General features: G+C 29.9%; 1 protein-coding gene across 1 annotated transcript; it reads left to right on the top strand.

Annotated features, from left to right (window-relative positions):
• LOC124368127 (putative gustatory receptor 28b) lies at window positions 1-27,827 on the top strand. The gene is made up of 5 exons (XM_046825401.1): window positions 1-43; window positions 24,961-25,235; window positions 25,596-25,664; window positions 26,426-26,515; window positions 27,565-27,827. The coding sequence occupies exons 1-5, from the start codon at window positions 1-3 to the stop codon at window positions 27,631-27,633; spliced, it is 546 nt and encodes a 181-aa protein (XP_046681357.1). The 3' UTR covers window positions 27,634-27,827.
• The last annotated feature ends 124 nt before the right edge of the window (window positions 27,828-27,951 follow it).

Here is a 27,951-nt window from a genome sequence, read left to right as displayed (position 1 = left end):
ATGGCACTGGATACATCTGAACTGAAAGAAGATTGCAAGAGACGTAAGTAGACAGAAATGGCTTCTCAATCCTTAGTCTTTACATATATTCTATTTATCAGGACAACAGGGTATATTCCACTATGGCACTTGAAATATCTTAGACCGGAAGTCAACGCTTTTTGACAGAAGTAGGAATCCTAAATCTACACACACCCATATAACCTGCTTTATATATTCATTATTGAGTAAATAAAGCAAACTCAAATTTGGCACCGAGTATATATATATATATATATATATATATATATATATATATATATATATATATATATATATGAACAACTAATATAAAGTTATTTAAAGTTTTAATTATATTATGTTTCAATAAAGTTATTAAACTAAACGAGAGAAAAGTAGTGGCATTGTGATTCAGAGGAATGAATTACAAGGAATTAGTATGAATAATTTTCAATGATTGTCTCGATTATAATTCGAAATTTGAGTCTAAACGTAAGAAAGCGGCGGTGGCGTGGCTGTTGAAGTATGAGAGAGACTACTTAAACTGGATATTATATCCCGCTGGAGATAATCCAGTGAAAGTTCTTCTGCCACTGCCAAATAGCAAAAATCAAGAACTGTAGTTTTTTTAGACTGATATATGGTCGTCGCTGTATTTGTAGACATTGTATAAATCTCCCCATTTGATTTATTATACAATAAAAACAAACTAATTATCCTACACTAGATATACTTTGTTTTCTTCTTTTTAAGTAAGCCGAATTCTCTGTCTTTTTTACGTATTTAGTTTTATAGTATAATTAAAATATAATAAATAATAATTTAAAAACTTAAAAAAACACGCTTTTATAGCCAACCAAACTAAAAAATAGAAAATAATTTTTAGCTACAAAGAGTTTATATTATGGTAGTAGAGGCAAAACAATCATTCATAGACATTCACCTCAAAATAAAATTATAATAAAATTTAAGTTATTAACAGAATAAATGAATTCATAGTAAGAAGCGTGGGGTGCTTGATATATTAAATATTACAATCATTCTATCGGTAATTATCTTAGAGAGAAGACGTATGAAATGTAGTAAAATGCACCCCACGCTTTTTAATCTGAATGAATTTATTCTGTTAATAACTTAAATTTTATTATAATTTTATTTTGAGGTGATTGACTATAATTGATTGTTTTGCCTTTTACTACTAGAGTTGTTTCTGTAACAACTCAAATTAGTATTATGTAATGTATACTAAACAAAGAACAAGCATGGATCTTGTACTTGGAGATCTGGCAGAGACCGGATGACTCTATAATATTACTATATTAGAGAGTCAAGCACATCCGAGGATACCTAGACGAAAGGAGACTTGAACGCTGGGTTAGCGCAGATTGAATGGAAACTTGAACGCTGGGTTAGCGCAGATCGCGTGCTAGCTATATCACAGAGGATCTATAAAAGAATTTATCCTGGCTGTACTTATAAGGATAATGAAAAACTATGCTCAAATTATTGCATTGTCATTGGTCCTTGATACGTATGCAAAGTTTCAAATTAATCAGACTTCTGGAAATTGGTGAAAATTATGCTCAAAGACATTCCGTTATATACATACGTAGATAGATACAACCGAAGCTTAGAAACGCGTGTTAAAAATAAATTTAACACTAAAATATATGTATATAACCCGACTTGTGCCCACAAGTATTGTTTTACAAATATTAAGACATTTCCTAATACTTAACCATTTCCAACTCTGGAAAAAATTCAATCACACTTTTTAAAATGGAAAACCATTAAGAGCTATATTTCGCCATTATTTATTTTTGCTAAAATGTTACTTTGCTAAGAATCAACCTGGTTTTACCGACTATTGATTAACATTAAAAGAAGTGTACTATCAACCCTCAGGGCAGGATAAAAGCTGAACGTCGCCATTTTTTACTTAAAGAAGTTCTTCGACAAAATAAACCTCTTCATCTTATATGTAAACTGGAGGCTTCTGAGATCCAAGGACCACTACTATATTGGATGAATGATTACATACAGGGTCGATGTCTGACGGTGAAGTTGCAAAGTTTCACTATCGTTCCATCAAATCACGAGGGTTCCTCGAAGACTTTGTTCGGCTGTAATCTGGTCTCAACTATCTCCTGGATTGGTGGACAATCGAAAATATGAAACCTAGCCCTTCTAGGGCTCTGTCATATTTTTTGGCTTACCGCACGATCTACGTTATTTCCAGTACACTTTGGTAGCTCAACCACTACATAAGGTTACCACTACACAGGACTTGGGTTTTACAAGTTGTGCCGATTTCTACTTAAATTAGTATATATGTATGTATATTGTATGTATGATTTTTATAGACGCGCAAACAAGATATTGGGATTCATTACAATGTTACTCGTGGCATTACAATTCCTGCCGTTTTAAATCACTCTTTTTATCCTTTGTAAGTCAGCTCCTGAAGTATGCAAGTTTTGTCCCATTAAATATGCTTGAAGGTATAGAGAAGACTTTGTTAATCCTGGTGGGGATGTGTCAGGGACTTGTGATTAAGGAAGGTGACACTTACTGAACTTCCGGAGCTTCTTCTTCCGGATGTTCAAGTCACGCGTGAAATCAAAGATGTCTTATTTCTTGCCATATTGATGAAAAGCTGATCGACAGTCCAATAATCCTCTCCCAAGTGAATTTCCGTACTCCATCTAGAACTCGGTCACTTTATTTGTTCTCTCGTGGTAACTTCTATGGTCCATTTGCGGGTATTATGAGGCTGGGAAACGATTTTGTAATCAGCAATGTTGTAACTGTAGCATGACATGTTTTTCAGTTAAACATTTGAAAAATTAACTGCATTGCCTAATAATCTCATTTGGGAATACGTGAAAGATATGAAAATAATTTCCCTGAGCTCATTAGGGTCGGAAATATGGGGTTACAGGTGAAACACTCATTTAATTTTATTTTGTTTTTGCCGATAGTACATGAGAACCATATTGGCGATTAAACCTGTATAATAATTCAATTATTAAATTAAACAGAATTTAATTGTAAAAATAGATTGGTTGAATACGAACTATTTCACAATGTACTTTAGAGGCAGGTTGCAAGTGCATTGTTTACAGTGTCGTTCTATATTTAACTAACGGATAATTGAATTTAAGATTCCTAATTAAGTTTAGTTTTAATTATGTACGCATACATTTGCAGTGCAATGTTTCATTTGGTTTAAATTGGCTTTATTAATATCATGTAATCAACTGAGCTCTTTTCGTGTTGTGGTCAAACAATTACGCAAATGATTTCCCTATACTACGTTTGTATTTAAGATCGGATGAATAAAGATTTTAATTTTGCAACACTTTGAATTAACTCATATTTTATTAGTTTATATATTAAAAATAATCATTATTAACTGTTATTTCTTGAATAAAAGACAATGCTCAGTATGTTAAATGACATATTATATGAAATATTAACTGGTTGCTATATTTAATTGATTGTTGCTCTGGTATGCGAAGAAAATAACCTTGAAATATATTTATTGAGGATTTTCTGTAGAAACGGAGGTATTAATCTTCCAGCAGTGCAGGCTAACCTGAAAAAAACTATTAATTTATGTTTCAACTTTGTAATAATAATAAATACAAATAATAATATTAATACAGAAGTTAAAGAAATATATTATGATATTGGCAATAAAATTATAGTAAATATGAACAAATATAGTAATACATAAATTAAAGTGCAATATCCTTTGATCTAAAATTTAGTTATTTACCCTATTATAAAAGTTTCTTAATCTGTTTCAAGTTGTATAATTCTTGAAACAACGGAAGATAGAGAGGGTCGTTATTCTTATTCATTTTCGGACTGAATCAAAACAAAAATATTTTCTTAATATGGGGTGGTACGATGTTATTCATAATAATTTCTTATAAAAGTGGACTAATTATTTTTTTAATTATTAATTATTTTTTTTTATTATTTTTTAATTTATTTAATTATTTTTAATATTCATTATCATGATAAGGAAAGTTTGTAGAGAATATTAATTATTCAATAAACTAATCCAAAACAATAAAAGTAACATAAAGTCGCAATAGAATGATTAAGGAAAGGTCTGAGAGTGTGCTGATGAAGTTACACTCGACTCTTGACCAGAAACTGAGTCATTTTTCTTGGATAGTTGAAAGTCAGAATTTATCCTTAGTTCAGAATGTTCTTGTGACAGTTCTAATTACAAAGCCTACAGTTGTAATAAAACTGCTTGTTTCCTGAAATACAAAAGATAGATAAAGATGATTCATAATTAGATATTAATTACTTAATACCTGTTCATGGTTATCTTTCAATAAATAACACTGACAATGAAACAGCCGTCATTAATTTTAGAGTATTTAAGAAAGTCTCTAGGTTATCATAATCTAGCTTTTGTATATTTGTTTATAAACTCAATAGTGCCTGTAGGCTATTAAAACTAGAAATTCTAGCATATACAATGGCTCAAATTATGTATTGTTTATGATAGCAATAATGATTAGTATAATAAAGAAATAACCGTTTTAAGGACATTTAAATATGAACCCGGAACAATAAATTCCCCTAATATAGTCATACGAATGCATTCCATACACGATAATTTTAGTGTTATAGAATAAAAAAGAAGGAAATGTAAGAAATAATAAATTAAAAAAAAACACAACCTTTTGGCTAAAATAAAATTAAATTATACTGTAGTATGAATATTATACAAGAGGGATGGACAAATATGTACATGTGTCGGATACTGTTTATTTTTATAATATCACCCGTTTATACAGGTCTTCCCAACCATGCTACTTAGGATTCTGCATTATATATGTATTTGAACCCTAATTTTTTAATGAAAAATGAAATATATGATACTTCACATTTTATAATTTTGTGGTGTTACATGTAATTAGAAATATTTTAAAATAGGTCATTCATAGTATTAACATATCAGTACAGGGATTTAAGTCTATATTGACAATGTCACTTGATTTATAATACTCAGGTTCCAACAATATAGTCAGTAAGGTTTAAATATCAGACTATGTAAGAGACGGTAATAACAGGGAGAATAAAACTAAACTGCGAAAAATAATTGGTAATAAAATTAAATTGACCTGTCATGTTAACATCCTAAATAATAAAAACGTTACGATAAGCGATCTATAAGATATATTGCTTGATATTCTTAATTGTACCAAAAAATAATATTCCTACGGGGGAAAACCCTGCTCCGTCTAAGAATTTGTTAAACAACTTTTGTCCATAATTCCGAACATCCTGATAAGTAGCGTTAATAAATTTAACCAAGGAATGATTAATTAAAATTGTTAAATGTTGCTACACCTATAACTATAGCTCATATAATACTATCCTTAATTAGCCAAAAATATATTTTTAGTAATGAGACATTTTTAACACTGAATGTCGGGGCTTGTGAAAACAACCTAAACGAAGCTGACCGCCCCAGGAGGGTTCACTTCTGGAAGGTGAATATACCTGCCGGTGGGACTACATTGGGGAACACAAAGACCGAAGCGTCACTTACATCTGGGAAAGCCTATGGATGTCCAGGAGCGGCACAACCAACCACAAATCTCGAGCATGGAAACAGTCTATTGTACTGCGAAGGATGACTGTCAGAGTGGGTGGAGCTCCTTAGTGTTAAAGGCTGGACATGTGGGACTGTTTTCTCCTGTCCGTTTTGACTGGAGAGACTGGAACAGAGCTGGCCTTCCCTTCATCGAGGGTGACATGACAGAGACCGAACTCGAGTTTTCATGCAGATCTCAACGGGAAACGGTCCCCCTATCCCCAACCATATCAATCCTGAATATATTTTCACTCCGGAAGTAAGCGCAAAGATATACATGTGTGTGTGTGGTGTGCATATATATATATATATATATATATATATATATATACACACACAAACATGTTTATATTCTGGAGAGGCTGGCCTCTATTTGAAAGTCAATATTTCGTTTTGCTCGATTATTTTATTACTTAAAGACAGAGTATAATCGTGTTTTTAGTTATCAAAGGGGAGGATTAATAAAAATTTACAGCACTGATGAGAAGCGACAGTCAGGAGCTGCGTTAGTTCTAAGACCCGGGATCCGATATCAGTGCGGACACTCCTAAACTTGTAATATTTGATTATTGAATAATATCCGAATTCTATCACGGTCGTTTCTAATGAATGTTAATAAATCTATTAAAAATACAGTGCACCAATATTAATAGAACAGTAGCTTGTAAGATTAATTCCGAAATAAATAATATAGTTTTATAATGATAAATTTTACAAGAAACATACAGACGACATGTAAAGAACTTATTGGTCAAGGTGAAGAACTAAAACATTATAGTTAACAAATGACAGAATTTGGCGTTACATATAATTCATATTCCTGAATTCTAATATTTATGAAAGAAAAACCTGAACTACAAAAGTAATACAGGGTTACCCGCGTCATGGATACTTCTAAGAAGCAAATAACTTGAATAATCGTTTATATTTTGTACAGGTTTAAATAAGAAGGGCCAAAAATGTGAAATAATAATTTTTTCTCATGTTGAACTAAAATATTTGTATTTTGTTATTTACCCTATGGAAAATTAAAAAAGTTATAGTCTTTAATAAGCAAGTATGAATTCTCATTTTACTCAAACTACCTCTTTTTTAACCGTCCTACACACCAGTCTTAAAATTTCCAAAAAAAATATATTCATAATGTGTTTTGATGCATACCTGCTTATTTCCCCAACATATTTTATGGAAACTGCTTACTTTCACAGGTTATTTTTCAAAACGTTTACAAAACAAAAACCAATTTCTGTTGTATTTTATGTATGGCCATTATGGCCATTATATCACATAGGTATGTGATATTTTATGTTTACACACAATTGTATTATTTACATACGCCTTGAAAATTAAACATCTTGGTGTAAATATTTAGATTATTTCTCTTTCTGAAAATCTATACAACTTTGACCTAAGTCTTAAGATTAGTGGATTTCTTAACTGAAAATGACTAAACCTCGTTACCATGAAAACAAAATTTGAAAAACTTATATTCTTTTGACAAATTATTCAGTATAGTGGAATCCTAATAGGCTAAATATTGCTTGAAATTGATAAGGACAAAGTCAGCTACTTTCGTGTTGTCTTCTTCCGACCTGTGACCCTGACTCCACGGTTGACCCTCTGTCGTTTTCGCTGCTATTTTATTCAACTGGATAAGTCAAAACATCAATTTTTTCTTGAATATAACCAACGTAGACATTTACGAGTAGCTACTCATGAATACGGATTATTACCTTTAGTACAGCAGAACTACTATAACATACTCCTTTACTGTACATTTAGCTATATTTAATTACTGCGTGGACTCCGGCCAATCCGCTACACACTTTTCAGTTATTATCACTATTAGGCAGTTAATTAAATAGTTTCATAAATTTAAAACATAACTAATCACTCTTGACATCTTTCAATAAAGTTATACACTCGACTGTTTTGCATTATTCTCAATTCAAAACTCAAATGTATTACCTCAGGAAGTAATCAGTTTTAAATTTTTGACTTTACCAAAGTGAGTATAGTAACATAAACACACAAAGGAAAATAAAAACGTTGCGCGTTTACAAATCTAATAATACACGTATTTAGGTGACAAATTTGCGCTATAATCTTTTGTTGCTAGAACTTGTCCGAAAAAGTTGTCCCCTGTTATACATTGGGAAGTATTCCTTCACTTGTTTATTATTTAAGGTGGTGTACGTCCAATATCAAATTTTCATTGTTCAAATACATAACCTGTTTCTTGAAATTTATACTAAATTTTATCTTAGGAAAAACGTTAATTTTAATTTTTGCGAGTCGTAGTGGAGGTCAAAATGGGACGGTATAAAAAGAGACTCGGATCAACGTATGCTACCATGCAAGCTAGAAAACGAAAAAGAAATGAAGTTAAGTTATTTATTTATATTATTAAAATACCAACTAAAATTCAAATAAGTTTTAATTTTATTTATTTTCTTGTTCAAGTATACTTCCACTACAACAATTATGAAATAATACATGATCCAAAAACCCAAAAATGTTTATTCAGTTTTCAATTTTTATCCAACTTAATAAGGGAGGGAAGGAATGCATGGTAGAAGGGTGTCGATCTGCCCAAGGACTGGCCCTTGTATCATGTAATCCTCTAACCTGGGTGCGTATAACAGTATCATTGCAGCCATAACTGTAGGTTCTAGAAGCAGTGGTGAATGCATGGAAACTGCTTTAAGCACAGGCAGTCCCAATCCCTGCCAAGGTTGGATTTTTTAGAGTAAAATTTTAATAGATCTCATAGCATTTCCTTCGTGAAATATTTTCCGGGAGAGGGTTTTGAATTTTTACCATTAATTGAAATGTTACTAGATATACATGCTAAATTCAATAAAGTTTTCAATAACAAAACAGCATAGCTGAGCAAACATGTTGCTTAGCTTAACGATTGTAAAATTTTTATTAAATTTAGGAAAAAATTATTATACTATATAAAAATTAATTGCAATTAGTACCGAAAAGGGTGGATTTTGTAAAGAAATCCAAACTTGGACAGTCTGACAAATTGTAAGGTTTTGCCTCTACCTTTTTTTACTGATAAATATTTATTGTGTTGGGTTTAAGTTCTATTTTTATGTAAAAACTGGAACATTCGCAATACGATTTATTTCATGAAATTCCGGCACACAACTGTCATTTCGCTGGCGTTTAACATTTATTTTTAAACTCAACTTTCTGTTATAAGAGTATAATAATACTGCTGTATTTATAAAAATTGTTTTGGTATTTTACAACATGAGAGAACCACTATATGCAGCATTGTTTTGACAAATAAAAATCATGAAGAACTGTTCGTTTTGATCCTTACTTGATTTTAAATCTTCAAGTGTTAGGGAAACAATTTTTAGAAATTACGAAACTATTATTCAAGAATATCCTCTCGGAAATGTTAAATTTTTTAAGCGTAGTGTATAAGCCAAATATTTTATAAAAGATATATCAAATTGGCATGTTTTAAATAATCTCTATTTAACCAAGAAAGGAAAAGTCTCATGATTGCAGATCTCATTGTTAAATATGTGGAAACGCGTAATAAATAAACTTATTATAACGTAATAAATATGTGTTTTTTATCATTTTCTTAGCGTAATGACAGCGGTTGTTGTACAACCAATAAAATATTAATGCCAGTTAATACATATAATATCTTCAGTCTTTTATGCAAACTTTCTGTTATAAGAGTATAAACAGAATACTGCTGTATTTATACAAATTGTTTTAATTTTTACAACATTTATAAAAAATTAGTGCCAAAAGGTACCCATATATGTATTTAAATCAATTTCCCAAACGGTGGGTAAATTTTCTGAATAAATGACCTAAAATGACAATATTTCTTTCATTATTTGATATCAAAATTAAAGTTTTTATATAAAATTCAACTTTATTGAAACTTGACTAAATTACAATGTGAATGCCTTAATCGTTACAATCTATAAATAGAAAACAATAAGCAATATTGTCCTTAACATTTTGGTTTCCTGTTCTTCCTCTAGTGGTAATTACATTTTTTCCCCATTTCTTAAAATAGCTGTAGAGCAAAACAACTTATTAGATTATTGTTATATAATTTAGGTTGAAGCAAAACTAATAATATTAGCATTTTAGTATTATACCAGTAACTAAAATGAGGTAATATTCTTTTTATGACTGACTTAGGATTTTATTAATTGCAAATGTCCGCAAAGTTTATATCTTTTCAAGAATGTCTAGTGATACAGCATTGTATGAAAAGATATTTTGCAATTACCAGTAATTTGTAAACGTTAGTTGTTGGTTCGTTAACTTACGAACATCACATCTTTCTTAAAACATTGATAATAATGCACATCTAGTGGTAACAATGTCTAATATTATGGTTTAATTGTCTTATTTAATAGCTTTATAAAGTTATGTGTAAATGGTTTTTTAGCCATTCAGGGTTTCATAACCCGCCTTATTACAATTTGTAGGAAATTTATAAATATAAAAGATCGTGTAAGCTAAAGTCCCAGACTTAATTGACATTTTTAGTATCAAATTCTTGGTAAAGTGTGACCTATAAGAGTTACAATAAAATATAAAAAGCGTGAAGTCAAACAATAACTTCCAATGTGTGTGTGGACTCCCAATTTCAAATAAAAAGCTAGGGGTTTTCATTGTTTGTATGAAGCTTTCCTTTATCCGACTGTAAAATATTTATCTAGTTTGGTCTGTTGATGTAAATTTAGAATATTTTAACAGTGAAATTACAAATTCCAAACCAACATGAATCTTGTGTGTTAAACCAAGACAAAAATTCCCTAATATGTACTCTAGTTGATTTTAAACGGTTATTAGACATTGGAACTGAGTGACGCTCATTTTCATCATCGCTTTCCCTCTCCCCTCTACCTAATCTATGACAAATGGAGTTATATGTACTAGTGGCCACTTATTTTGTCATTTCAAAAAAACTATGCTGAACTTCAACTATTGTGCTTCTTTGCTTCATAGTGTTTTATCGTTTGCAACATTTTATTTATATTTAACCAACTGCACTTTGTATTTTCAATTATTATAATTCAATCTAAAATAAAATATAAAATGTTTACTCATAATATTCAATTAATATTAAAAATAAATGAATATCAGAATTATTAATGCACTTGGATGTAACTCTATTTTAGAGTCTCTCAGAGCAAGTAAGATATTTTACTGTCTTCAGGGCAAATCTTTTAGAACAGTTACATGCTATCCATAAGAATACTATTCTTTATGTCCTATAGTAAGAATTTTTATGGCGTTGAGTGATAGGTGATCATCTGGTCGCTCCTGTCAATTCCCCTTATGGACTTGTTGTACGCTACTACTATGCTAGCTTTCGAAGTAAAACCCCCCTCTTATTGACGAAATTTTACATTTCTGGAGCATTTATAGCTGAAATTAATTTCAATTTCCTTCATCAATATCATAATTTGTTTCGGAAACAAACATAATATATAGCATTATCAAACATGCACTGTTAGAGTCTAAGCCCAATAAAAAGTCAATTTAAATATATATATATATATATATATATATATATATATATACAATAGTAAACCTTTTAACACTTTTATAGAATTTATGTGTACAATGTACATTTAGAACTGAACGAATTGATCATCAGGTACTTGTAGGTTAAGTTAAATGAAGTAAATAAATAATTTAAACCAAATTTCCATATGTTTTAACTACCTTGGTGGCTAAGTTTTTGTATTTAATTTTATATGCGATCAATTTATATCTTTTAATAGTCTATTGAAAATAATTATTTTGTTAGAAATCTGTCATTTAATAGTACGTTATACTTAATTTCGGCACTTCTGTTAATTTAATCATGTTTTAAGGTTGACAATAAGTGAATTTTTCCATATGTGTAAAATTTGATGATTGTTTTCTATTTTTGTGTATTTATGGCTGATTTTTACATACTTGTAAACAATTTGCAAGTCAGATCTTCTGAATTTATATTTTTGGAGACAACCAACGAAAATACCCCTTAGTGGAGTTTCCAACGGCTCTCGTAAACAATAAAACATAGTGGGATTAAAGAAGTCGGTCAGATTAATATCAGATACCAGCTATATTTGGCCAGAACAAAAATTATGGATTTTGTACCTTTCAAGAATATATAATTTTGAGCTAAATTTAAGATCCTCAATTTCCTTTAAATCAAGTTTTGCTAAAGACACCTGGAAATAAATGTAGATGCTTTCCTCATTTGACTATCTACAGCAACGAGAGATAGAATGATATTTTGTCAGTATCCTCTGGGACATGAGGCTACCCATTACAAATGTGTTTAAAATGACTACCTGAATGAACACAGCCCAAACATCTTAACAGTCAGAATTAATCCTAAGTTCGTATAAACAGAAATAAACCTGTAGGGGAATACGCTGAGAAATTATTGTTTTATTAGCTATCTAAATATAACATAGTTATTTTCTGTATTCGATATGAATTGTCGTTAAAACTCTCATCGTTTAATTTTGCAAGTTTTCTAATCTATCCATTTGCCATATAAAGTTAATCAATCCTTTGAATTAACACGGAGTTAATTAAGAAAATTTTAAGCAATTTATCAGAACAGTAGGTTATTTGGATTTTCTTGATAAATTGTTATAAAAACCAGAAGAAACGTAAATATTAAATATTTATAAAAAAAAAACTGAATGAATGAAATAATTTTTCAAATATTTTATAATATTTTAACAATTAATTTGAAAGCGTAAAAAAATGAAAATATCAATTAACCATAAAAATATGTTTTAACATTTTTTATATTATCTGTATTTTAATACGATGAAACAGTAAATTTCAATATTTTGTGCAGGTGGATAGTAAAATATTATTAAACCTCAGCCTTGCGTAGGAGATTTACATTAACTTTAGACACAATAACTAGCTAATGTAACTAAACCTATACCTGACAGTTTGTACTTTTTACGGGAGCTTGTAATCGATTACATCCGTTGCGTTTCTCGACTAATTGTACAAAGAGTTTTCTCATTAGAGACAGCCTTGCAATTTTTGATTCAATAGCTTTGCTTTGATTCCAAAAGGCAATGGATACCCTTTAATTATCCTACTAATTAACGTATGATCACAAGAAACGTTTAACGTTCATGTTGTTAATGTTGTTAATATATATATATATATATATATTATATATATATATATATTAATGTAATGAAAGTAATATACATTGTATGTTTATTACATACATTGTAATATGCTTTATAATATGTATAAACATTGTATGTTAATCACATTATTTATACGTGAGATATATATATATATATATATATATAATATATATATATATATATATATATATAAACAATAGAAGAAAAAGACTTCATATAAATCCTTTAATATTTCGACTTTTATGTCGTTTTCAAAAAGGTACAAAAAGTGTATATAATGTAAGAATTAAAATATATATATATTTATATATATAAGTGATCAATACATAAAAAACGCCTTCGATAATTACACCGCAATGTAGACGCTGTGTTCCGTTACATTTCTATAACCAAGTAGACATTTTGGATTTATCATGGAACATTATTATACAATAAGAAAATATAATAGTTTTTTTGAGTAGTGGAAATAATAGTACATGTTTATTTTGTATAGTAAGGAAAGTGCTTGTGAGAAGAAAACATATTGATTTATACTATAGTAGCATGTACTAATGTAGTTCACGGTTCATGAGAGATTTACTTGCAAAAAGTTTTAACGATGATTTAATTACCTTTTAAATTTTTGCTCTGATGGTGAAAATGTGTAGCTTGGAAAGGATATTAAGACGCATATTTGTATTATTGGCGACTGTTTTATTTTTCTTAAAATAGATTTTTGGCAAATGTTATATATAAGGTTAAGTGACGTTCACCACATACAATGTTATGGTTGAGAAACCAACAAAAGAGGGACATTTGCAGCTGAAACAAATTGTGTTATTTTTAACAGCATTCCAAGAAAACAGTAACTGTTAGTATTTCAAATAAGATATTTATTTTTAAAGTTACTATCCCTTACGATTTAAAGTCATCACTACTTTGATTGGCAAAAGGAAAAATATTTGCCTTTCATACAATTACATTACGGTATATATTAAAACCACTAAAAAATAAATTATTCAGACCACCCCAAAAATAGATGATAGAATATGTAGCAAAGACAAATATTAAAAACATAATTGAGATATACGTTCATTTTTCGATGCCTTTAAGGAGTTCCTATAATATTTGCCACTTTTAATGAACGCATTCTGTGGAATTTTCACATAGTAGAGACAGGTTTTATGTAAATGTAGAACAATTTAATTTTTTTAAATAATCGGATATGTAGTCCTTACGTTCCATCTTATGGAAATTTTTTATATCATTGTTTTTTACGCATAGGATTTTTGTGTCAAAATAATATGTTCACCATTATTTAATCGATAAATCGATTGTTATAAATATTACTACTGTCAGATACAAAAAATAAATATAATGAGTATGAATAAAATCAGAAGTGGACTTTGCTGCGACCCCGATAGTAAAATGAGTCAAGTACTTTAGATTTACTCACAACACAATGCATATAAAATATACAGAGAACGGTAACTACTTGTTGGGATTGTAATGTTAAATTGTAAAGGCAAGGGGTAATGCTTTATTTTGCTTCCAATATCAACTATATAAATGTATCGTCAAATTGTTACAAAAGTCACGTTTCTTTGGGTAATTTTACATATGAACATTAAATATATTTTATTGTTACGAACTGTTTAAACTCCAACGATAATTCATTGTGTTATTTGTTTCTACTTACAAAATCACAGATTACTAAAAATGTATCGTTTTTTAAATATAGAAGTTTCGCAGAGAGTTTTCTCTTTGTGGAGGCATTTTTCTTTGAAATACACATATTCGTCACAATGAATCAATTGAAAGACATTTAAAACCAGTACCGATTGTATTAATAACTGTAAAATTCAGGACTTTTTATCTACTTAATAAAACAATAAATAATAGTTAAGTCCAAACAGTTGAAACGTAATTTTACATCATTATTTTCCAATTCTAGTATTGTATATACAACAGGTCCAGTTTTTATTTATGGATCAACTCTGACCAGGTTCAAAATGCAAACAAACTGCAATGGACCTCGTGGTAAGAAACATGATCTTGATTGTATTCTGCGACTCAAGCTTGCATAAGCAATACCCAGCACATTCAGGTGGGTGTTGTTCCGTAGCCGCAGTAATCACCTTATCATTACGTAGGCTTAGATTGTGTGTATGGATATAGTATATGTTTTGTATGTGTATACACCATATAATGACACATACTGACTGACATACAATGACAAAGGGAGAGGCTTAGGACGATTTTGACTCTCAAATACAAAAAACACAATTTGGGCGAAAAAACTAAATGATTTATAAATTTACCAAGTTCGACTTATTAATGCTTTAATAATCGAATTTGATAGCATTAGACCTTTTTAGTTTATTCATGTAACATATTACTAGTATCAACTCTAGGTGTGGTAGAAAATATAAGTGAAATTCAGAAACAGAGCCGAAACTAACCAATAAGTAGCCGCAACCACCAATGTGGACAAATTCAATTCTTTAAGTATTTTGGCGTACTGTGGAGAGACTTATAACATGTGTTAAAGAGAAAATGCAAATAGTACGCTTCGTATTGACAAGTGGACTGGAAAAGGCGGACCTTGTGGTTGGCTGAACCAATATGGCAAACAGTAATTTGTACTGTTTCGTAATAACTGACTGCTAGCTTTTTGATAATTTGACACTTTATTCTTGTTAGTGTTGTTTTGATTCCTTAACATTTCTTAAAATTCTAATCCTAGATAAATAGTAGAGCTTTCTTGCAATTACTTCTATCCTGCTGTGGATAGTCTGTAGCTGTAAATTTAAACGTTAAGATAAGGAATTGTATATTATTTTTGGGTTTGAACTGGAATGGATATTTAGAATACATATAATAGCGTTGGGTCTGTATTTCATAACATTCTGTTCTAAAGTAAAACTGGTTTTCTTTAAAAACTATTTCGAATTTTGACACAACTATTTTGAATTTTGTATGTACGCTTCTATTATGCAATATATACATGACTGCGATTAATAAATGTGGTTTTAGTAAATATAATAATAACAATAATACTTTATATTTTTTTTTCAAACAAAAATGTTTTTAATTTTCGCACTACATATCAGTACTTAACTAGCTATAAGTATCATTTCAATAATATTTGATGCTAATAAATAATGTTGCGAAGTTTGTCAAATGTAACTTCCAAACAAAATAATTGGGGTGCAAGGTAAATATGTGAGTAAATTGATTTATATTTTAAACAGAGCTCCTGTTTGCACGTTACAACAAGCCCTGATATATCAATGTGGTATCTGACCAGTCAGACTTCTCCACCTTTCCTTAGATAACGAAACTGTGACCTATTTCCTCAAGTCTGAACAAGAACCATCCACACAAGAACTGTAGCTATTTTATGATGCAAAATCTAAATAAACGTGGTGTTGGACCGGAAATAACACACAAAGTGTTAACAGGCGTGCAGTTTTAATGACGCACTTCGGTGAAATGATGAAATGAAGCTTTACACAAGGGGAATGAGCATTCAGAGAGTTAACTTTTTTGTGCCGCTTGTTTTTTAAAAATTTGTAGCGTTTTGTCAGAATTTAACAATTATTTTATTATATGGCCTGCCACTTTGGGACTGAACGGGCCTCAGAAAAATTGTTTTTACATATTAATGTGTAAAATATTATTTAAAATCATATCATATATATATATATATATATATATATATATCATTTTGATAAATTAAGTTGGAAATCCACACAGTTTGTTATAATTTTAGATTGTAATTCTATAATGCCAATTACGGAATAGATTGAATGACATTTACAAATGATTGATAACAAATTTTGAGATAACTATAACGTATAAGATAATATGGTTTAATATTTTATTATTAAGTAATTTATGTAATTTTAATAATGTAATTTTTTATTCAGTTATATTAATGTAGCTAATTTAGTCCGTCATGGAATTTAATCAGGTGAAACCCCATACTAAGGATTTTACACATATTTAGTTTTACTAGTAAAAGTTAAAACTATTGAAATAATTATATAAATGTGTTTTCATGAATTTAAAGTTGTGATATGTGAATATCCTAATTCACTAAGGTAAAATTACAAACTTTATACTTAAAGAAAACGCGAATTGATCCATTTGTTCTAACTAGAAACCTGCGTGTAGTCTGAAAGGTAATAAAATAACCAAGAAGAGTTTATATAAAACGCAAACAACTGTATGGACTTTTGTTGAGGCAGTGCAAACACAAGAAATTCAGGTTAAGGCAAAAGTATAATAAAAGGGTTTCCTTGTCAGTAACTTGTATGGTTTCTTATAAAAACCAAGCAAGATTTTCTAATTTAGCTTACACTATAAATTGTTATAATAGAGCAATGCAATTTTTACTATTCTTCGATTGCACTGTGATTTATACAAGTCTTCCTGAATGTACATAAATAATAAAATAACATAAAATAAATAACAATAGTATATAATAAATACTTATAAATAAAGTTATAGTTATGTATTACATCTATAAAATATATGATACCAAAATATATGTATACGCACAAATTGTGTCCAGAATCAATATTATTAAATATACTAAAAAAATTCAAATTTATGAAATAATTTTATAACTTTCAGATGGGTACATATAAGAGGTATAAAAATTAATACTTCCCCTACAGTCTACAGAGGAATTAAAAAAATTAATGTGTAATAAAAAGTTGTTTAAATCATTTAAACACAAACTATATTAGTTAGGCAATTTTTAAGTTATTCGCGCAGAAACCTTTTAAATGAAGTATAGAGTAACTTATGTTTATTCTTAATATTACAGAAAAATTACTATACATCTTAGTGGTAGGTTGGAAGTGCATTGTTTACAGTGTCATTCTGTATTGTTAATAAACAGATAATTAAATTTAAGATTCCTAATTAAGTTTAGTTTAATTAAGTACGTATACATTTTCAGTGCAATGTCTCATTTGGTTTAAATTGGCTTTAGTAATATAATGTAATCAACTGAGCCCTTTCCGTGTTGTGGTCAAACAATTACGGAAATGTGTTCCCTATATTGCGTTTGTATTTAGGAGGAGATGAATAAATATATTAATTTTGCAACACTTTCAATTGACTCTTGTTTTATTGGTTTATATATTGAAACTAATTATTAATGAATATTTTTTTTGGTAAAAAAAACAATGTTCAGTATGTAAATAACTTAATCTATGAAAGATTTACTGGTTTTTTTTTCGTTTCTCTAACGGGTATACTAAGAAAGTTACCTTGAAATATATTTATTGGAGCCCAGAAATTGAATCATAATTGAATCATCTTTTATAATAAATGTTTTTAATCTCAAATGCTAGTTTAAAGTCTAACTTTTTTGGGTTAGTATTCATGCTGCGCTTTCTCAACTCAAAACCACTCAAGCCCTTGTATCCTTGTGTTGAACTCATAAAGGATCTGAAGCAAAACGTCATGATTGTATAAAGAACGCATCAATAGTGTCAGAAAGAAGGGCAAACACATTTTTTTAATATTCGATATTGGATTCTTCCGTTTTTTACAACCAAAGTTGATGGCGAGTAGATAAAGAAATATTCACAAACGTTTCGTCTAAGCTTGCCTTTTATTATTTAATCATTACAACAGTAAACCCATCGTGCATACGAATCCATGATATAAGTTGATATGATAATTTATCATGTGGAATATAAACCATACGTATAGGATAGAATTAAAATAAAGATTGGAATAATAACAAGAAATACAGTTACGTTATGTAAGTTAAACTAAATGTATAATAAGAAATATAAGGCAACAAGACAGCAGTCTAAGGCAGTTTTTGCAGATATTATTACAGCATTTTAATAAAGCAAACAACTACAATGTAACAGACATTACATATTTTGCGTGTATTTCATTGTTATAATAAATTTTATGGAAGTTTATAAAGATAACGATTAAAAAAAACATGCGATCAGGTATCAAAACTTAATAATAGTTATGGTTATTAAAATATATAATATATTCATTGTAAAATAATGAAAAGTTATTGTGGATAGAAAAGTAGTTTATTATTTAGTTAAACCGACTAAACTACGAGATTAATTATATATTGTTAATTATATTTGTTAATTATATAATTAACAAATAAAAAAATACAACGGTTCATGTATTAAACTATGGCACAATTTCTCCTCTTTTACGCTACTATATTGTGTATTTATATACTATATAATTATAGTACTTCGACATCGGTTCTCTGCCAGAGAATTGGAAATTTTCCAGTATGACGTCATGGGGTTAACTGAAATTTTATTGTAAATTAAATTTAGGTGAAACTTTTTGATTAAAAAAAAAATTGTTCCAAGAAATTGATTAATTATTTCGGATATACAATCCTTGTATTGTTGTAATATCAGATATCACGATAGGGACATTTTGTGGAGAATATTAAGTGTTCAATAACAATATAACGTTGCAATAGAATGATTAAGGAAAGATCTGAGAGTGTGATGATGAAGTTACACTCCAGTCTTAACAAGAAACTGAGTCAATTTCTCTGGTATGATTCAATGTCAGAGTTTATCCTTAGTTTAGAATATTCTTGTTAAAACTTCTAATTACAAAGCTGATAGTTGTAATAAAAGTGGCTGGTTCTTGAAACACAACATATAAATAAAGATAATTCATTATTAAATATTAATTACTAAAAACCTCTACACCGTTATCTTTTAATAAATACAATTGGCAATGATACAACCGTCATTGTTCTTAGAGCATTAAAAAATCAGAACTTAAGCTTAGTTTTTGTATTTGTTTATAAACTCAATTAACGCCTGTGGGCCATGAAAACTGGAAATTCTAGCATACACAATGGCTCAGATTATGTATTGTTTATGATAACAATAATGTTCAGTCTAACAAATGCTTAACCATTTCAATTATAGGTCAACAAGAACCAGGAACAATGATATCCCCTTATATATAACCAGACGAATCTTAACAGAGCATACCAGATTATGGTCGTGTTATAGAATATATCATAGGGAATTGTAATAAATTTTCAATGCAATAACAACTGGCAAAACTAAAATATATTATACTGTATGAATATTATACAAGAGGTATGCTCAAATATTATTCATGTATCAAATACGGTTTATTGTTGCAATACATCGCCCATTTACACAGGTCTTCTGGACCTTGCTTCTTATGGATTCTGCATTATATATAAATGTATTTGAACTCAAAAGTTTTATTTTAAAATAAAATACGATACTTTTATGTTTTTTTAAATTTAGTAATGTTGCATGTCATTAGAAATATTTTAAAATAAGCATTAAGAGTATTAAAATTGTCCGTACAGGAATTTTAATCTCTTTTTAAAATGGCACTTTATTTATAATATTTCACTTTTTCCACCATATATGTTGTAAGGTTTATTTATACGCACAGTATAATTACATATCACGCTATGTAAGATATGCCAATAACAGCGAGAATCACTCTGAACAATGGAAGTCAACTAATAATCTAATAAAAATTATCTCCCATGTTGGTTATCTCAAATAATAAAACGGTGTGATAAGCGGCCTATAAGATATATTTCTTTTTAGTAATGAGAAAATCTTAATACTGAGTGTAACGACTAATGAAAACGACCGAAAAAAGCTGAACAACCCAGGAGGGTTCACTTCTGGATGATTTACACCTGCCAGTATGACCTACACTGGGAACAACAAAGACCGAAGAATCAGATAATCTGGGAAATCCTGTGGATGTTCAGGAGCGACAACATCACTAATTGACAACCATTAGGTCTTTTTATCGCAAAGGATAACTGGTGGAGTTTTCTCAGTGTTAAAGGGTGTCCATGAAAGAGTGTTGTCCTTTGTGCGCTTTGACTGGAGAGATTGGAAAAGATTTGGTCTTTCTTTTTCTAGGGCGATATGACAGTGGTCGAACTTGAGTTCTCATTCGGATCTCAACAGGAAACGATCCCTACCCCCAACCATATCAATCCTGAATATCCTGTCACTCCGGAAGCAAGCGCAAAGATCCTGTTAGAACTAAGACCAATGTGAAGTTACTCAGCTTCTTATAAAATTAAAGAAAAGAAAGTCTTGTTTTACCAAGCGCAAATAGGTTTAAGAAGGCCACTCTAATACACAACATCCTGGGAACCAAGGGCTTAAAGGTGTCTTCAGAATCACCACAAATGATCGGGTATACGAGCTGATTGCATGAACAGGATCGCTCAGTAGTCACCCATCCAAGGGGTTAGGACACTCTTAACTAAAACTTGTAGAAGATAAATAATTATTGTAATATACTAAACCTATTTCTTACTTGCAAATTGAAGCCCCAGCTGTAAATTATTTTAAATGTTCGTAACCCATAATTTCATGAGAAAGCAGAAAATATGGAACAAAGAACCAAATTATTGTTACTAGCACGTAAAAAAGATACTATCGCTAGTAATTAATTTAAACCAGAACCATTCTCCTTGGGTCTTGCTCTGATATCAGGTAATACTGCCAAAAATATTTGGTATTCTATATTTAAATTTTTATCTCATAAAGTACATTTTGTGCATTGCTGTGCAACTTAGTTTACAACATGCTGTGGTTAAAAACAGCAGATTACCATCCACAAGTGTAAGTGACCGTATATTATTTTTGTATTATGATTTGCATGATCAATTTCATTTTTACATAAGTAAAATGAGAAACCAGAATATTTAAGGTAATTTTGTGAATCAATTTGAGTTCTCAAAATTTTTAAGTAAAAAATAAAATAGATGAAAACCAATAAATTTAAAGCTGTTAACGCAATTAAGGATACTGTATTTTTCAGTCATATCCACCCAAGTGCTGATAAAGTTGGTACTAAGCTACGATTTCCTTATAGTTTATTTACGTCTTGTTGAATTCTATTAACCAAACATTTCAACCTGTTTGCTATAGGAAAATGTCTTGTGTCTAGTTTATTAATTGCTAAATAAATTTTGCCTGTTTCAGCATGTTTTATGTCCTTGATTGCTTGTTATTTTCCTTTATTTGAATTCTAAAGTTTTAGGGAAACAGTATTCAGAAAGTGAAGAACTAATATTCAGGAATATCCTCTGAGAAAGGTTTAATCTTGTTAAGAGTCTGGGAGTAAAAGCCAAAATTATGATTAAATGTATGTAATATTCGTAAATTTGAAATAATCTCCCTTTAATATTCTTACGTTAACTAAGGCGGGAAAAATACCCTAATTCCAGATCTGATCGTTAAATACATGGAAACGCGTAATAAATTAACTTACTGACACGTAATAAATATGTACGTTTTTGTCACAATTTTGTTAATGTAACGGCAGAGGTTAGTGTATTTACATGAAATGGTACAAGCGAAATGGTAATGCCTGTTAATACTTATAATATCTTTTATGCAACAACAGTTTTATATAAAGGTTTTAATAAGTCAAATTAAAAATAAAATTGAATTAATATTGTTAAAAATAACAATTGTTCCATTATTGTGGTCTCAAATGCCAATGAGTGTATAACACAGTATGTAATTGTGTATCCAAAACACAGAGAGGACATAATTAATTACAAAATTCATGCCAACTGAAAGACAATCATACATGTGCATAATTAAACTTTTAATTTGGTATCTGAAATAAACGTCATAACTTCATTCACAATAGAATGAAACATTGCTAATTTACGTAGCAGTTCTCCTCTAATCATTGAAAAATAGTTTTAAGTTTAAGAATTTTAAATATATTTGTATACCATTTTCAATCAATATAAAAGAAACAAGTGAATATAAATATATTATTATTCTCATTTTTTAAATTGTAATATATGAATTATTCCAGATCAAAAATAAAGCTGAATTGGTTTTCGAATTTGATTGTTACATATAAATACTGTTTCAGTCCCTTACTTTACTACTCCAAACGCTTGCTCTTTAAACTTAAAGACAAACTATTGTGAAAAGTCATCTACTTATTAAAGTATTTAAAAATATCATACTTGTCACGTACGTTTTGTTCAGTAAGAATTCTAATACAAATCCGTGAGCAACTGCTAGTATTTATATATTTTTTAGGAGCATTTATTAAGAAAATTTATAAAGAAATGCTTATGACGTACCTATCATTCAGAAGGATAACTGCTACTCGCATTCAAATCCGCGTGTAACTGCTACTACATACCGATTAAATGAAACATAACGCAACCAGATTCGTGTGTTCTATTATAAAATGAGTAAAAAATGTAATTATTATATTGAATTCACCTCAAAATTTTAATCATAACATCAAGTTATTTCTTTTAAAACTGAAACATATTTCTAAAATGAAAACAACATGAAAGCGAATGAGAGACAATTATTTATGAAAAACTTAATAAAGTAGGGTAATACTTTACTTATTTAAATATGTAAATGAATTGCCCAACAACAATCACATAAATGATATTTACGTGCTGATCAATAATAAAGGTCAATTTACTAAATCTTTTCAAATAAACTCTGATTTGTTTTATTTTAATTATTTAGATTGAACTAAACAATCGCCCTGGTCTGACATTCTTATATAAACCTTGTTATCTAAAGTACGTCAGTGTCGAAGTTCCCCACACCATGGAATATCTTCCAAAGGACATACACTGGTTTTTTCCAAACATTTGGGGGTTTACCATTGAAAAGTACTCCAGAGACTAAAAGTATCAAACAATTAACATTTTCCCTGACAGGATTCTTATGGTGTTTAACTTTAGTCTTGATACAAGAAGTACTCTCATCCTTTATCCTTTACTGTACCATCCCGGAAGGAAAGTTCGACCTTAACAAAAATAAAACATTATATAACATTATATATTATATATAACATTATATATATATATATATATATATATATATATTATATATATATAATTTATAAACAATTATATATAGGAAAATGTTGTATTCCTTTATTTAGTGATACTACAATAAAAATAAAACAATTAAGTTCACAGTAACTCTGGACGTGGTGTCTCTGCAAATAGTGGCGGCTGTTACTTTCTTAAGTTGCACCTGTAAGTATCCAATGTTTGTCGGCGTCTTCAACATCTTGGAGCGAGTGAACTGTGATCTTCAGTGCAAGAGAGAAGAGGTCCGGGTCCGAGGAAAGTCAATCTTGCTGTTGACTGTCACAACTTTGTTGTTCATTATCAGCTTTACATACATCGCAATGAATGATGTAAAAGTGTTTTTGTTAATCAGCTACGTCAGCATGCTACTGTTGACTGTCACAAATTTGTTGTTCATTATCAGCTTTGCATACATCGCAATGAATGATGTAAAAGTGTTTTTGTTAATCAGCTACGTCAGCATGCTACTGTTGACTGTCACAACTTTGTTGTTCATTATCAGCTTTGCATACATCGCAATGAATGATGTAAAAGTGTTTTTGTTAATCAGCTACGTCAGCATGCTACTGTTGGACTGGACCCAACTTACCGTTATCCTTAATTTCACTCATGTGGCTCAAAATATTGCAATGGGTTATAGAATGATTAGTGTCAAGATGAAAGAGGAGATTGCCTGTAACATAATTGAACGAACGGGGATGAACCGTAGTCAATCTAATGTTGAAATTACTCATGGAACACGTAAGTAAACCAGATTAATTTTTAAAAGTTGGAACTAAACTTGGAGAAATTAGGAAATAAAATAAAAGTTTAAATCCAAAGAAAATTTAGACGCTTTTTAGGATTAATGCCGACTCACGGACATGGTTTTCCTCCTCTGAAACAAGCAGCAGTACGCCTAATACATCGCTTCCTCCATCGTTTTTCCTTTGCAGTCGACTCGATTTCCTTAGACGGATGAAGATGAATTATCATATTGTAGTAGTCACTTAGTAACTAAGGTCTACGTTAAGGTTCTACAGCAATTTTATTTAAACATACTGTTATATTGTTGTACCGAGCTAAATGATTGCATGCATGATTGCATGGGAGTCAAATATTACAGCCTTCTCTTCAGTTCCAGAAACTATTTGAACGTGTTATTTTTTTCTGATAGCAGGTATCACTAATTTATTCACCAATTAGTCCAATAATTTACGATTCAGTTTGTTGGTTATTCAAAGTGCATCGTTACAGTTGACGTTTTATGATTTTAGGCACTACACTGTCCAAGATAAAGAAACTGAAGACTCTGATGAACACCTACTGGATGTTGTGTGACGCCGTACACCAGGCTAATGACTTCTACTGCGACCAGCTGATGGCCGTTATGTTCTCCTTATTCGTCCACGTCACTATCAAGGCCTACTTCTTCTTCTTGTTCCTCAGAGCTGGTGAGGTGTTCGCTATGATTTCAGAGGCAGCCTGGGTCCTAGTTTACATCTGCTATGCTGTTCTACTAGTGAACTCAGGCACATACGTTACTAAATCGGTAATTACTACCTTTATAAAATATTAATTTCTCAATATATTACTAAGTATGGTATACTTTAAGGCTATTGAGTAATAAACTAATTGTTTGTCCCGTAATAATTTTACCGTGGAAAATAAAGAAAAGTAAATAGCACGTCTAATTAGCCACGTAATTTGTTTTATCTAGAGGAAAACTGAAAAAGAATGTGGGTTGAAGTCTCGAACTAGAGGTTAATTTTTTTGAGTTTTCATGCTAATCTCTTATTAGAAAATTTCCAAAGAAGAGATTACGATAATCAGTAAACCTGGTACGAGGTGGATTATGTATGTCACAAGATTCTCTTCTTATGTAATGTAAAATCATTGACTTTGTTTTGAGGCTGATGAAATGAGGCTGGTGATTAGCCAGTTTGTAAACAAAAATCTGAACCCAAGCTTAAGGAAACAGGTAAAAAGCTCTATTTATCTCTTATCAAGATGTTTAAATCGATGTTAAGAACAGGAGCTGTAGTAATTTCTAGAATTTTCTCCCGAATCCAAAAGAGCTTTGGAGAAGAAGTCAATGAGTGGAGGTTCAAAATATATTTTTAGTCCAATTTAGTGTGTACAGTTTTATATTTAGATAAATGCTACGAATTCATTTTCTTACAGGACTATGCGAAATTGTTTCTTCAACTATTCTGTATTCTATTTTAAAATTGAATTTATTTATTTCTCCATTATAATCTTAGTTGAGGTTATGACGACCACAAACGCGTTTAATTAATCATATACATAATTATTGCATGGTAAAATTTATTTTATACCCATTTAACTACATCTAAAGCTAAGTACTATCTAGCCTCATAGTTCAGGGATTAGTTAGAAGAATGAGGAATATTACAATATTATTTGCTAAAACAATACATGAATTATACACAGCAGCAGTAACACATACACGGGCACGTTCAATGTTGTCGAGTATGCTACACCACGTCTGGCGTAGCAGGCGTAGTTGAGTTTGCATGGAAACATCCAAGTCTATAGTATAATGTGTAATGACAATATAGAATTTTAATTAAAATGTTTTGGTTGAATATGTTTTTTTGTTTTGTATGATTTGAAAATTGTTTAAATGATTGGGAATAAAGGAATTTGCTAACTAATATTTATAAGAGGAACATATTTTATTAACTTATCTAATACTAGTGATGTGATTTGCATTTCCAGCTGGAAGTGTTTCTGCTGCATTTACTTCATCACAATTCAAAATTTTCCGCTCGCGGGTTTTTCCAGAACTACAACGAGACTCTCACATCGGTAACTCGTTTCTCTTTTTTTAAAGATAGTAAATCTTTCTTTAGAAAATTACTTCATATACTTTGTATACAGTGTTTATATACACTTTATATACAATTAATTATTAGTAATGAATTATTGATATGGACATTAATATATTTATACTACCAAAACTACTATTTATTTGAAATTAAGTCAGAAGAAATAAGAAATTAACTGGGCAACACCAGGCATTAAGAAAGTAATTGTTTGTTTTTAATCCAGATGTATGTTCATTAGGTATTTTATATAGTTCAATAAAATTGCCACGCTAAGTTTATGACTATTATGCTTGAATGTAAATTTTAAACTTTTTTCAAAAAAATTTATACAAAATTTTTATTTTATAACATTTATCCCTTGTGTAAAACATAATTTTACCATAAGGGTGATCTTATTTACCATTTCAAGGCTTAGACGAATTAAAAAAATTTTATAAGATATTTTTCTTAAATTTGAAGAAGTTACTAAGTTAGAGTAAGCACACTCCTAATCTCAATAAAAAGTAATACGTCGCATTTCAATTCATCCATCACTATTAGTAAATCCGAAACAGTTCTCATTAGATATCGAAAAGACACGAAAATTTACAGGAAGGCTCTATTTACATTCACAAACTATGACCTCTTGCTGTACCCAACAGCAGAAATTGTTATTAATCCGAATTCTTATCTTAACACCAACAGATATACATCTGACAGTTTTCTCATTGGATTTCTTACTCAAGCTCTTACTGAAATCTTAACTGTTTATGGGTTATATAAATATTCCTTGATAAACCATAGTGTAGTAACTCGGAAAGATTCGAGCTTCACTGGGGTTACAGTTACTAGTTACAAACCGTTCTGCCCACGGTCTCGAAATGGGGGGGGTCATAAAAGATCTTTAACTGGTTAGGTAAATGTGCCATAGTGTACATGAAAGAGTTAATAGTTAATGAGATACAAACGTCACTGAGGAGATTTAAACACATATTGTCATTGGCTCTGTGGATATTGTCCAATATTGTGGTATTTTTTCTGTCTCTACAGATGGCTGGAGCGGTGACAACTTACCTGGTGATACTTATCCAGTTCCAGACCGAGCGACAAACTATCTAGACTAGAGAAACGGTTTTTGGTATTAAGCTTTTTATAAGATGTTACACAGAGTCACTTATATTACATATTCTACTATCAAGAAGTTGTAATTTCCTTCTCAAGTATTTCACTTGTAGATCCACACAAAATTCAGCATAGCGATCTGCATATTACTAATATAACTAGTACACCAAAATTATAAAATTGTAATTAAATTAGAGTACTTGTTAGAATTTAACTGTATGCTAGATATGAAGATATAAAATAATTGTAAAAATAACAATAAAATAACTGTAACTCAATAACCATATAAATAAATTAGAAAACAGTGTGTAGTGA

Source organism: Homalodisca vitripennis, chromosome 8, assembly GCF_021130785.1.
Source record: "Homalodisca vitripennis isolate AUS2020 chromosome 8, UT_GWSS_2.1, whole genome shotgun sequence".
Lineage (NCBI taxonomy): Eukaryota > Metazoa > Arthropoda > Insecta > Hemiptera > Cicadellidae > Homalodisca > Homalodisca vitripennis.
This window is presented reverse-complemented; position numbering and strand designations above follow the sequence as displayed.

Coding starts and splice junctions, on each gene's coding strand:
- LOC124368127 (XM_046825401.1), top strand. CDS start 1: ATGGCACTGGATACATCTGAACTGAAAGAAGATTGCAAGAGAC. Junction 44..24,960: donor GAAAGAAGATTGCAAGAGAC/GTAAGTAGACAG, acceptor TTATGATTTTAG/GCACTACACTGTCCAAGATA. Junction 25,665..26,425: donor ACCCAAGCTTAAGGAAACAG/GTAAAAAGCTCT, acceptor TTGCATTTCCAG/CTGGAAGTGTTTCTGCTGCA.